Here is a 12,565-nt window from a genome sequence, read left to right on the forward strand (position 1 = left end):
TTCGGCATATGAATTTTGAGGGGACACAAAGTCAGGCCACAGCATTGTGAGTTTGAGCCCCACATGGGGCTCTGAGCTGGGTGTGGTGACTGAGGTGCTCTCTCAAGCCTGGAGCCTGCTTCAGAGTCTGTGTCTTCCTCTCTGCCCCTACCCCGCTCATACTGTGTCTCTCTCTCTCTTTCTCAAAAATAAAGAAACATTGAAAAATTAAAAAAAAATAAAGGGAGATGCTCTCTTTCCCTCTGCCCACCCACCCCCATGTGCATGCGTGCTCTCTCTCTCTCTCCCTCTCTCTTTCTCTCTCTCAAAACAAAACAAAATCATGCTTGTCTTTCATCAGAACTGGCATGTGAGTTGTGATTTGTGTTATAGCAGAAACTTTAAAATACAATTTTTAAAGCTATGAAATAATGGATAAAACGTATTTTCAGTTCAGTGCCCAACTTTGCCCCATAAACGGATGGAGTGAGTGAGATGGATGAGTAATGCATGTGACCCTGTGTTTATATCCTTCACTGTGACATAAAATACTGCAGTTGCAAAGGACACCTGGGGGGCTCAGTCGGTTGAGTGTCTGACTTCAGCTCAGATCATGAACTTGCAGTTTGTGAGTTCAAGCCCCACATCGGGCTCCCTGTTGTCAGCCTGTCCGTGCAGGGCCTGCTTTGGATCCTCTGCCCCCCTCTCTCTGCCCCTCCCTCGCTTGCACTCTCCCCCAAAAAGAAATAATTAGGAAAAAATACTGTGGTTGCCAAATTATTCCACACTAGCTGCGGGATGACACAGAAGATTTGCTTTCCTAGAAGATGCAGCCAACACAGAAAGGGAATCGTTAAATTGGCATTTCATCTTGACAATCCAAATTGCTCTAATGCCCTTTGGGGCATGTCCCAGTGGAGCTTCGTCACCACTAGAAGATGCCACCATGATGGTCCGATTCCTCTTGATCTGATTCCATTACACATCACACATTACGCCACACAAACTCATAACCACACTACACCACGGCAAGCCAAATGACACCACTTTCATCAATACACGCCACACACAGGGGCACCTGGGTGGCTCAGTCAGCTAAACGTCCGACTCTCAATTTTGGTTCAGATGTTGATCTCAGGATTATGAGATTGAGCGCACATTGGGCTCCATGCTGACAGCGCTGAGCTTGCTTGGGAGTCTCTCTCCCTCTCTCTGCCCCTCCCCTTCTCACACTCTGTCTCTCTCTCTCTCAAAATAAATAAATGAACATTAAAAAAAAAATACATACCACAGGGGTGCCTGGGTGGCTTGGTCGTTGAAGCGTCTGTCTGACTCTTGATTTCAGCCCAGGTTATGATCTCATAGTTCGTGAGTTTAAGCCCTGCCTCAGGTTCTGCAGTGACAGTTCGCAGCCTGCTTGGGATTCTCTCTCTGCCGCCCCCCACTCTTGCTCTCTTTCTCAAAATAAATAAATAAACTTAAAACTGCATACCACATATGTGTGGGGCTGGGGCTGGGAGGGCCTGGTTAGGGCATTCCGATGGGCTTTTTCCCTCAAGAGCTAGGGGTGTCTGTGCCCTGTGATGGTCACCAAACAGTCTCCTTTCACCAAAACAGAGAACCCAGTAGTTGTGAAGGACTCGGAGGGAACCTATTCTAAACTCCCATAAATACAGGAATAAACTGAGCCCAAACTGAGCCTTATCGAAAAGCCTCCAGTCTACAGAATTTACTGCCCGCCCCTCCAAGAGAATTCAGCCACTAACCCTTCCATTTGTGGACACTCTTAATTGTGAGAAACCCCTTCCTTGTCTTACGATGAAATTGGCCGTATCTTTGACCCATTTGCCAAGGTTCTGTTGTACGAAGCTGCACAAAGACGCTCAACTCTCCACTCGGGCCTTTGATGATGTCACCACTCAGTTTTCTCTTTTCCAGGTTAAGATGTCCTTAGCTCCTTGAATCAACTCACACCACACAGCACTGACACTCTTAACCCACGAGATGATCCTGCCCTGACTGTTCGTGACTGCAGCCAGCCAGGCACAAAACTGTGACTCTTATCACCTTCTACACTCTGTGGCCATTGGACGCCATGCTTGCAGCCATTCCTTTGAGCCAACTGGTAGTCAAGAAATAAGATTCTAGCTCCAATCCTGCGAGTGTGTGACCTTGAAAGAGTCATTTTTCTTCTCTGGAAACTCATTTTCTCAGTAGTAAAATTGAAGAGGCTGGATTACTTTACCTTCTGTGATTCATTCTATGGTTTCAGGGTGGTCAATATCAACGATACATTTTTCTCGTGAAATAGAGCATATTAGCCCGTTGGTTCTGTCACAGAACTAGCTTTTTGTCCCTTTACTAACTCCAGCTGAGCAAAGAAACTACAGGCCCCAGGGGTAAAGAGGGGAGAGAGGGTTTTGGTAGGTTTTAGAAGGGAGAAGAGTCAGTCACCTAGAGGGTTGTCCATGAAGAAAAGGCTAGAGGCCCAGGAAGCATGTCTAGCCAGGTAGAAGGGACTGGATGACCCTTTGGGAGGAGTGCTGAATAATGAATTCCAAGAAGACAGATTAAATGGCCTTTCCAATTTTGTCTAGAATTAGTCCGGTTCTCAATCAGCCAGACACTCCTAGAGCAGAAGGAAACAGACGTTCTCCTTTTGAAGGAATATTGACATAGCGAGCTTGGTTATTCAGAGGTCATGTAATCCAGTTTGTGAGTTCTAGAAGCACTTTAGTTTCGCTCTGCCACTAGAAATCTGGCGCAACCACCTCTTACAAACAGAGCCATCAGAGACAGGGAGAGAGGGGAGTGAGATTAAAAAGGAACAAACCGTGTGCTTGAAGCTTCTGATAACGAAGGATTAGCTCCTAGTGGATTAACAACACCCACCCCCCGCAGATCACAACTTTAAACTCTTGACCAAATACAAAGACAACAGCCTGAAGGCTCCAGAGAGCAGCCGAAAGCAGGTCCACACTGGAAGGGAATCGCATCTACACTTAGAAGGAGGAAAAAGCGCCAGTGAGTTTTCCTTTGTTTACCAGTTTCATCCAAGAGCAGACTACAGAAACAGCTAAAACTCAGAAAATCTGCAGCCGTATTGGTTCAAAAAGCCGGCAGAATCTGGGCTGCCCCCCGCAGTAGCTGTAAAGTGAAAATGCAATCCCAGAAGGGACAGAGCACCGTGGGAGGATGGTCCTAATTCTGTGTAAAGTCTATTCGAGATCCTGGCTGATCCCTGACCTGTGCGGCCATTAGTGGACTCCAAGCAGCCCCGTTAAGGTCAAACAACTGAACTAAGAATTCTATTGCTGCCCACCCACGAGAAACAGTCTGGAGTTTGTATCCAGCTAAGTTTGCTGAATGCTGAGCAAACAACCCAAAATACTCTTCGTGAGAACATAACACAGCACAGTAAGTAGAAGAGAGGAAATCATAAATGCAAGCGCACAATCAATGAACAAGAAAGCAAACGATGATTTTTTTTCCTTAAAAGCCCAAACATGAGTTCTTTAAGGGGATCAGCAAAATTAAAAGATGCTACATAGATCTCTCAAGAAAAAAAAGAAGGCAAATCAGCAATGTCAAAAACAAATCAACAGCATACAGCAGCAGATTTCTACAGATGTTAACACTTTGATAAGGGAGCATTATGGAGAACTTTCTTCTCATACATCTGATAACTCAGTTGTCTCTGTTTGAATCTGACAAACTCTTTGAAGAAAATGTACCTTACAGACCCTGACACAAGATGAATAGAATGACCCCATATTTATTGAAGAAACAGAAATAACTCTCAAAATCCTAGCCATGAGAATATAAATTTATACATATCCCAGATTCCAGTCTTCTGTTAGATATAAATATGTCTAGAGTTTACATAAATATATATTTAAAACGTTCACAAGTTTACCAATTTACATTGGTAAATTTTTTAAAAACAAATACACAAAGAGGGGGAAAGAAGTGAACAGAGATTTGTCAAAGGAAGATACACAAATGGCCAAAGATATGATAAGGTGCTTCGTGTAATTGTCAGGAAAATGAAAATTAAAAGCAATTATAGAATGGCACACTACCACAGACCCACTAGACTGTTTAACATTTCATTTTTTTTTATGTTTATTTATTTATTTTTGGGAGAGAGAGAGAGAGAGAGAGAGACCAGGAGCAAGGGAGGGGCAGAGAGAGAGACAGAATCCGAAGCAGGCTCCAGGCTCCGAGCTGTCAGCGCAGAGCCCCAGGCGGGGCTGGAACTCACAAACCTGGAGATCATGACCTGAGCCAAAGTCAGACGCTTAGCTGACTGAGCCACCCAGGTGCCCCAAAATCAATAAACATTTTTAAAAACTTAAAAATAATAAAAAGAAAAAAACCTGCTAGTATGGAAAAATTCCAAACCTAACCAAAAGTAACATCGCAAGTGTACCAAATGTGTGTGTATCCGAGTTGAGCTTCTTTGCCCTACTGCTGTAGAAAGATAGTATAAACGCCCAAAGGGATGCTTGCCTGCCTTCTCAAGTCATTTCAGAAAACTCTGAAGATTTCCAAGTTGTATTTCTCTAAAGCTCATTCCTTTGAGTGACAACGCACACACCCTTTAGTAAGCAGCAGTAGGCTCCGACTGTCTGAACGAAGACGCTTCCGGGGAGCATCTCGAAAACCCTGTTGAAAACATCTGGCGGTTAAAAGGGGCTAATTAGATTGGTCAGGATATATAAGATCAGCATTTTTAGGGCTTAAGGGGTCAAAGGAGAAAGTACAATAAACATTTACAAACAAATGCCTGTGGAATTGCGGCCGGCTGTAAAAGTAAAGTACAGCTCAGCATGGGCAGGGGCATTGCAAGAACCACTTTGGAAAAAGAACACCTTTCCCTAAGATGGTGCACCCCGCTAAGAGAGGAGCCGGCGGGGGCGGGGCTGGCTGCGGCGGCTGAGGCCTTGCATGGCGTCTGTCTCCTCATTCCATGAACTCTCACATCAAAGGTGGAAGAGGAAACCCCAGGCCGTGCTGATGCTAACAAGACTGGAGTGGCCTGAACTGACTTTTGAAAGCGATCAAATGGTTTCTGGAGACTATTTAGGAAGGAAAGCAAAGCAGTTTGACGTTTTCCAAACACCTGGGAAATAATGAGTCTTTCGAAAAATTTCCGACGACGGAGGATCGGCCTGTGAAAAAATATCTACTTGTGCTAATTAATAGCTGTGTGGACTTGGACAAGTTTCTTAACCTGTTTCCTCAGCTGTAAAATATAGTTCCTTGCTACTTCTCATTAAATCAACCTCCACCATGTGTAGCACATATTCTAGATGCTAGGTCCCTATTCTCATGAAGCTTGGATTCTAATGAGGGGAAACTGGTAACAAACACGTAAATAATAAATAAGATCATTTTGGAGAGTGAAAGGTGCTGGAGCAAAAATAAAATGACAAGAAGGATCATGTGAACATTTGGGGAAGAGCATTTCAGACAGTGAGAATAGTCAGTGCAAGGGTCCTGAGGCAGGAAGGGGCTTGGAGGGTTTCAGGAGGAGGAAAAGACCGCATTAGCTGTAGTTCTGTGAGCAAGTCAGAGCAGATAGGAGAGTGGCCAGGAGTGCTCGATGAGGTCATGTAAGAAGTGGGGAAGGTGTAAACTTGACCTCATAGGGCGCTGTGAAAATAAAATGAGAATTGACTTCCTGATAACTGTCCTTTCAGAAAGAATAGGGGCGGAGCATCCCGGAGATGGCCAAACTCTGCGTGGGTGGTAGGTCAAGGCTGCTGCAGAACAGAGATCTTCGGATTTGCCTTCTTAGCACTCTAAAGAGGATTGATGGGCTTCAACCATCATCTCCTTGAGGTAAATGTCTCTTGTGCTTCCCCTAAACACTCTGAATTCAATTAGTTTAATTAGAAAACAAGTAAAGAGGAATTATCCTAATATAGCTTTGCTCCTAACAACTCAAAAAGAAAAAAAGCCCAGTTCTTTGTAGAAATCCAAGTTTCCCTCTTTCATTTACTATTCTGAGATCAAGATGCAAAGTCCCATGTTGCTGGCAAAAGAAGGTGGATATCTCTTACCCAACAGATCATATATTAGTTTTAATAATAATAATAATAATACTTTCTGACTTCTTCACTCTTTAATGAAGTAAGAACATTGGTATGTTAGTGAATATTTTTAAACCACTAATGGGGGCTGGGCGAAGAGGGAGAATGTCCTGATTTTCAGTGCTTGCCAATCTCTGTAGTGACAATGTTCCCACTATGACTCATTTCAAGCCACTAATAGGACATCAGTGAACTCAGAGCTGGGAAGGGATACTAACCATCTGCTCTCACAAGCCACTAAGGACTGATTCCCGCACACCAGTGGCTAGTTGTTTGCCCAAATACCCTGTAAATCGATTGCCAAGGGATTTTTTTTTTCTCTTATGTAGAGGCTACTTGGATTGGCATCAGCTACAAAACTAAGCTGAGCCCCAAGGCCAAGGCAATTGGGTTGGTAAATGATTAGGGAAGGGTATGAAGAGGAACTTCATTGTGTTTGTTCAATAAACATATTCCTCCAGGATGCATGCGCAGGCTTACTCAACTCTAAGCGTGGGACTTCCGAGCGTAGGACCCTAAGAGCTTTAGAGAGTCATGGAGAGTCACGGAGTCTGGAGACCAGCTCCCAGTCCAAGCCTTGCCACAGCTATTCTGTCTCATCATGGCCAAATCACTTCCTGCCTCTGGGCCCTGATGTCCACATCTCCAAAGGAAACTTTGGGGCTCGGACTGGGAGAGCAGACAAGGTCATCACTAAGCTTTTCCTTCTAAGTCATAAACATATGATCTTCTGAAATATCAGAAAACTAAATCTGAGAGTAGTTTTAAGTGCTGGTGTTCCTAAAAATACCATCATTGGGAAGCAGTGGGAATGCCAAAAGATAGCCTTCTAGGTAAGGTAGGTAGGTAGCTCTACAGAGAGCTGGCTGGGGTCTCTGTTCCTACACAAAAGAAAGTCTTTCAAACAGCCTGTTACCACGGGAAACTCAACAGCTCCCAACTGTCCTTGGTTTCATCTTGTGATTAGGTAAAATGTCAGCTTCCATCTGCCCATCTGAGGTTCTCAGTTCAGCCAGAAATGCCTAGATGATGCCCATCTCTCCATTGGTGTGCGTCTTTTAGCCTTAATTATATGAGGGAGTTGTTATTCACTGCAGGATGCTGATATTGACATTTACTTCAATTCAGTCTGAAAATTATAGAAAATATTCAAACCGCCATATCGAGTAGTCAACTAACGCATGGGAAGCACATTTATCATCTGTGCCAATTTGATGAAAGGGGCCAATGATATTCATCATTAGTTGTCTGCTTGTAAAAATGGGTTTTCCGATAAGCACCTCTAAGAACACTGTCCTGACTTTCCTTCTGTTGTGCTTCAGAGAGGAAAATATTTCACTGAGTAGGAAGATTCGGCAGAGAGACACAAGCACTGTGTGGTTTATCCCTGACTCAGAGCTAAAGAGAGAGTTTAGTGATTGTCTTTTTCATAGCCACCAGCAGCTTGCATATTGTGCCTGTGACAAAAAACATACAGTACGGTACAGAGGAGAGTTCTCAACATCAAAGGCGGGCAAAATAAATGGCACAGGGTTGATGTTTAAAATATAGATTGTTCACCAAACACTATGAGTGCATTGGAACGCTGGGAACAGAGAGAAAATTCCCCAAACTTTAAGGACAGCCTTGGGAAGTTGAGTGGTATACTTTAATTTGTTTTAGCACATTGGTCATCATGATAATTGACCAGATAAATTGTAAATTGTCCATCACAACTTTTTAAACTCACACATCATCCAAACCCTGATCCATAGTATTCTTATATCCTCTGACTACCAAATGTTCTCTCTGGTTTTTTTTTTATCTGCTAGTTCTTATAGCCACGGGATGATTCGAAATGCATATCAGATAAGCACACCCTATTGGGAGGTAGGACACATGGTGGTTAGATGGACATATCACTGAAGACACACCTATGTCCCGATTCCACTGAAACTACCTGTGCAACCTTGGCAAGTGATTTCACCTGGATTTCAGATGCCTTGTCTATAAAATGGAAATAATAATATTGTCTACCTCATAGGGTTATTGTGTAGGTGATCCATATAAAGTATTCAGAAGGATGCCCAGGGGCATATAATATTCAAAACATAATAACTGTTATATATATTGAATTTGTTTATATATATGTAATATATATTTGAATTTGTTGAATTCCAGGGTTTGTGGTGTGTGTGTGTTTCATGTTCATATGGGTCTGGGCTACAACTAAAGTGAAGCTGCCTTCCCCGAAAGATGTCTGAGTTGGCTGGAGGGCATGGTCCTTCCGTGTGGTCCAAGACAAGTGGAGTTTTTCCAGGATAAAAATACACCCACTAAGGGAAGAGTAAGCATCCAGGTGATAGAGGTGCTTTTATACACTTTATGAAGTGCTATCACATAGGCCCTTAAATAATTTTTTTTTTTTTTTTTTTTGCCAAAACCTAAAACATGGCTTCAACTTCAAGGGGAAATTACTAGAGGCTCTGGTCAAATGCCCTTAGTTCACTTTTCGAACATGCCTTCCGTTCACCCAGCGCACAGGGAACTCACTCTACAAAAGTGCATTTCTCGAGTGTTCCGGGGGAAGCAGTCCATCTAGAATCTTCCAGACACGGTCCTCCCGCATGCAACCAAGATAAAGGAGCCACTTTGTGCTACAACTTCCCATAATTGCTGGTTACGTTTAGATGTCATTGTCTTCCTGCTAGCCTGTCCCCATTCCCTTTCGCCTCAAAATCTCCCCCTCCCACTTCAATTATAGTTCGATATTGTCCTTCCCACATCACCCGGAACCTCCGCTCCAAAGAGTCTCCCCAGCCCCGACCACCCTCACTCTCCTCGCTTCTGGAAATGTGTCTCTGGGCCACGCCAAGTCTAAAGGGGCTTTATCTGTGTCTCAGCTCCAGCCCGCACGTGGGGGCTGGGAGCAGGGATTTTTCTTTGATTCACCTAATGAATTAATGAACTAAACAGAAGTGGAGTTCAGAAGGCAGGCTCCTTACTTTTGCTAAAGTTAGGCTGATTTTGAGCTGGCGTAACTGCTGGAAAAATGCAGCTTCATGCTAGAAGAATTAGGGACATGGCCGAGTCCATTCATCTTCCCTAATCGAGTTCTTGGGAAACACACATGTAGATTAGCCCCTAACAATGACCCCCGGCTGATTGCTTGGAGTACCCTCCACCGTGCCCACAATGGTATTGACTAGCTCTTTATGTCCCACACAAAGCAAGCCCCAACCTCCCCTTGTCCTGCTTTGCCTTGTTTCTCTCCAGGCCCCTCCCCAGTGGCTGTTGAAGTCTTTTCTGTTTTTCTCTCAAGACTCTGAAATAAACAGTAAATAAAAGCTAAGCTCACCTGGACCTGAGGGAGAGCTGGGCAGTCCCGGAGAGAATTAACTTTGGAAAACAAGGCTATAAGCCCCTTAGCGTGTGGGCAGAAGCTTAAGAAAACACTGCCCATCTCTGTTTAGCAGCGATTATAGAGATCAATTTGCTATTGGGGGAGTTTACATAAAAAGCAGTCTTGGGGAAGCGGCAAATGCCAATCACCTATCTCTGTGGCTGTCCTCTGGTCACCAAGGCATCACCACCTCGGCCACCCCGTCTGCGTCACTGGCCTGTGGGACATTGTGGGGGGCCACCAGACTGTTAGGAGGACAGTGCCTTGGGCACCTAGAAGGCCTGAGGGCCCCAGGGGCAGGCTTTGCCTGGACTGTGGTGGAAACCTCTCCAGGGTTTGTTAGTCCTGGGCACCAGCGCCCAAAGGCCACTGTCTACAGGCTCTGACTTCATTTCTCTGGGAGGCTGAGCTGCCTCCAGGAAGAATTAAAGATGGAGACTGGGGGCTAAGATGTGTTCTTATTCTTCTCACAGCCATCACACCCTCCGACATCTATTACAAACAAGCTGTAAGCAGAACGCACTGGACAAGGAGTCAGGTGGTCTGAGTTCTAGTCCTGACCCCTCTACTTAACACCTACATCAGGTTGAGCCTCAGTTTCCTCATCTATAAAATGGGGGCAGGAGCACCTGGGTGGCTCAGTCGTTTGAGCGTCTGACATCTTGATCACGATCTCAGGGTTTGTGGGTTTGGGCTCTGTGTCGGGCTCTGTGCTGACAGCTTGGAGACTGGAGCCTGCTTCGGATTCTGTGTCTCCCTCTCTCTCTGCCCCTCCCCCTCCTCAAAAATAAACATTAAAAATATTTTTAGTAATAAAATAAAATGAGGCAAACATATTCGTACCCCTCGCCTCACTTGGTTTCAAGGATCTGATGTGAAGGGCATGAAAAGGTTCTGACAACTATAGAGAATTATGCAGAAGCTATAAAGTGTGTGTATTAATTATCATTAATGTAGTTTTCTCTTGAAACAAACCAAAACTCACTTGAATCAGAAGCTCAATTTCTATCTACTGCAAAGTCACCTGCTTGCTATTTTAATTTACCTTTTATAGGTCTACTAAAAAATAGAGCCATTTGTGTAATGACCACCCCTACATGCCCGTCACAGAGAATTCGTCATTCCAGGATCCTTAATGTAGTCACACGTCCTTTTTAATGTCCTTCTAACACTGATCTGAAGGTGTGGCTTTGGGGGCCCCTGGCTGACTCACTTAGAAGAGCTCACAGCTCACGCTGGGTATAGAGATTGCTAAAAAAAATAAAATAAAGGTCGAGGATTGGAAAATACGTGGGTTTTTTTTCCCCTTGTTTCTTACTCTGTCTTGTCTTCCAGGCTGGATGATAAACTCCTCAAGGCCAACGCCTGGCTGGTCTTTCCTTTCTTTTGAGGTGCTGGTTGGCCTAAGTCAGTATGGGACCCTCAGAAGGGAGGCAGTGAACCCTGGTCTGAACGGAAGCAGAAATAAACTAATGGTGGGCGGGGGCGGGGCGCCCCTGCTTGGAGATTGCAGCCCCTATTACAGAGGAAATTTTAAGAAACTCTATTTTGTGTCTGTATGAGACGACGGATGTTAATTAAACTTATTGTGACAATCATTTCACATCAAACGTCAGTCAAATCATGATACTGTACACCTCAGACTTCCACAGTGCTGCCTGTCAATTATATCGCAATAAAACTGGGGAAAAGAAAAGGAATCCCTAGGTCCTTAGATTTTTTAGGAAAACATTTTGGTTCATGTTTCCTGCCAACAGTTTAGTCAAGGCGGACGGGTGCTTTGGTCTGGCAGCAGTTTGAGACGTGACAGCCTTATCAGTGCTGATAACAGCCCTGGCGGATGTGAAAACACACTTGCCCGCAGTAAGCACATCACACTGGCCTGTGGCTCTGTCACTCTTCGCCACGGAAGGCCCGTGGGGCTCCCTGAGTGGAAAGACATATATGCAGCAGATTATGCTTAATACCTACGAGGCCTTCACTCCAGAGGGTCCTTCTCCAGCCCGCCGGAGGCTGGCCCACCTCCTTGGCCTGCAGATTGTTTGGTGGGGAGAGGGCTCTGGAGGAACAGTCTACGAGGGTGAAGGACCCCTGGCGGGTCTTCCACCGGGCCTGAGCCTGGCAACGGGTCCGACTGAGGGAGGGGGTGCTCCCAGCCTCCTGCTGGGCGGTGGGGCACTTGAGGTCACCAGGCATTCAGGCACAGATGGCCTCACCGCCTCCCGGGGCTTGGCCATGGCGTGAGGGAGTCTGAGGGGACAGGAAGAAGTAGTTTAAAAATATATAGACAAACAAAATAAACCCGAAGTCCGAGGCTTGGGCCTATGGAGCAGAAAGAGGAGTGCCCTTGGGAATAAGAGGGAGAAGGGACCATTCAAACTGAGAAGTAGCGCGCGTGGCCTGACTGCCTGCGCCTTAGAGCTCGGATGTAGTATGCTGGCTCTCTCCAATGGTCGCCCGGGCACTCTGCCCGGCGGAGGAAGTGTGCCCGAAGGCAGAGGCGCGTCTGGGGCCTGGGAAGTGAAGAGGAAGGTAGGGCCGAGCAGCGAGGCAGGCCCACAGGGTGGTGGGGGAAGGTGAGGCAACGGGCGTCGGCCCCGTTGAGTCCAGACGAGGGGAGGCGGGCCCCAGAGGCGGGTCCCCAGGCCTGCCAAACATCCCTCGGCTGTTCCCTCGGGGGTCTGTTTGGAGTGTCTGCAGCCGATCTGGAGGCGGAGGGTGGGACGTTCGGAGGGCCGGCGCCTTCGTGAGCAGCCGAACGGGGCCCCCGAGGCTGGGCTGGGGAAGGACCCGCCTCGCCGCGGGGGAGGGGCCAAGGGGAGAGGCCAGGGCCGGAGGGGAGGAGCCAGGGCTCGCGGGCTCGCCGCCCAGAGCTCCCGGAGACCCGGCTTCCCCGGGTCCGAACTTCAGACTCCTGCAGAGACCCCGGCGACCGCGGCCCGAGCGCTCGCCCACCTCCAGCGCGCCCAGCCTGGGGCCCACGGCGCCCGGCGAGCTTGACCTTGGGCCGGGCCCCCGCGGGTGGGTCCCCTCTCCCCGGGGAGCGCCGACTTCGAGCCTCTGCTCTCGGTCTCCGGTGCAGGCTGCGCGGCGAGAGCGCGGGCCG

General features: G+C 46.7%; 1 protein-coding gene across 1 annotated transcript in view; it reads right to left on the bottom strand.

The window, feature by feature from the left end:
* Positions 1–11,874: 11,874 nt before the first annotated feature.
* RAX (retina and anterior neural fold homeobox) overlaps positions 11,875–12,565 on the bottom strand; it is a 4,358-nt gene continuing 3,667 nt past the window's right edge. Inside the window, exons 3-4 of the mRNA XM_029921544.1 lie at positions 12,415–12,542; positions 11,875–12,164 (exon numbers count right to left, since the gene is read on the bottom strand). Coding sequence (XP_029777404.1) covers positions 11,875–12,164; positions 12,415–12,542 — 418 coding nt within the window. The remainder of the gene's footprint in view (positions 12,165–12,414; positions 12,543–12,565) is intronic.

The sequence above is a fragment of the Suricata suricatta genome, chromosome 14 (assembly GCF_006229205.1).
Source record: "Suricata suricatta isolate VVHF042 chromosome 14, meerkat_22Aug2017_6uvM2_HiC, whole genome shotgun sequence".
Classification (NCBI taxonomy): Eukaryota; Metazoa; Chordata; class Mammalia; order Carnivora; family Herpestidae; genus Suricata; species Suricata suricatta.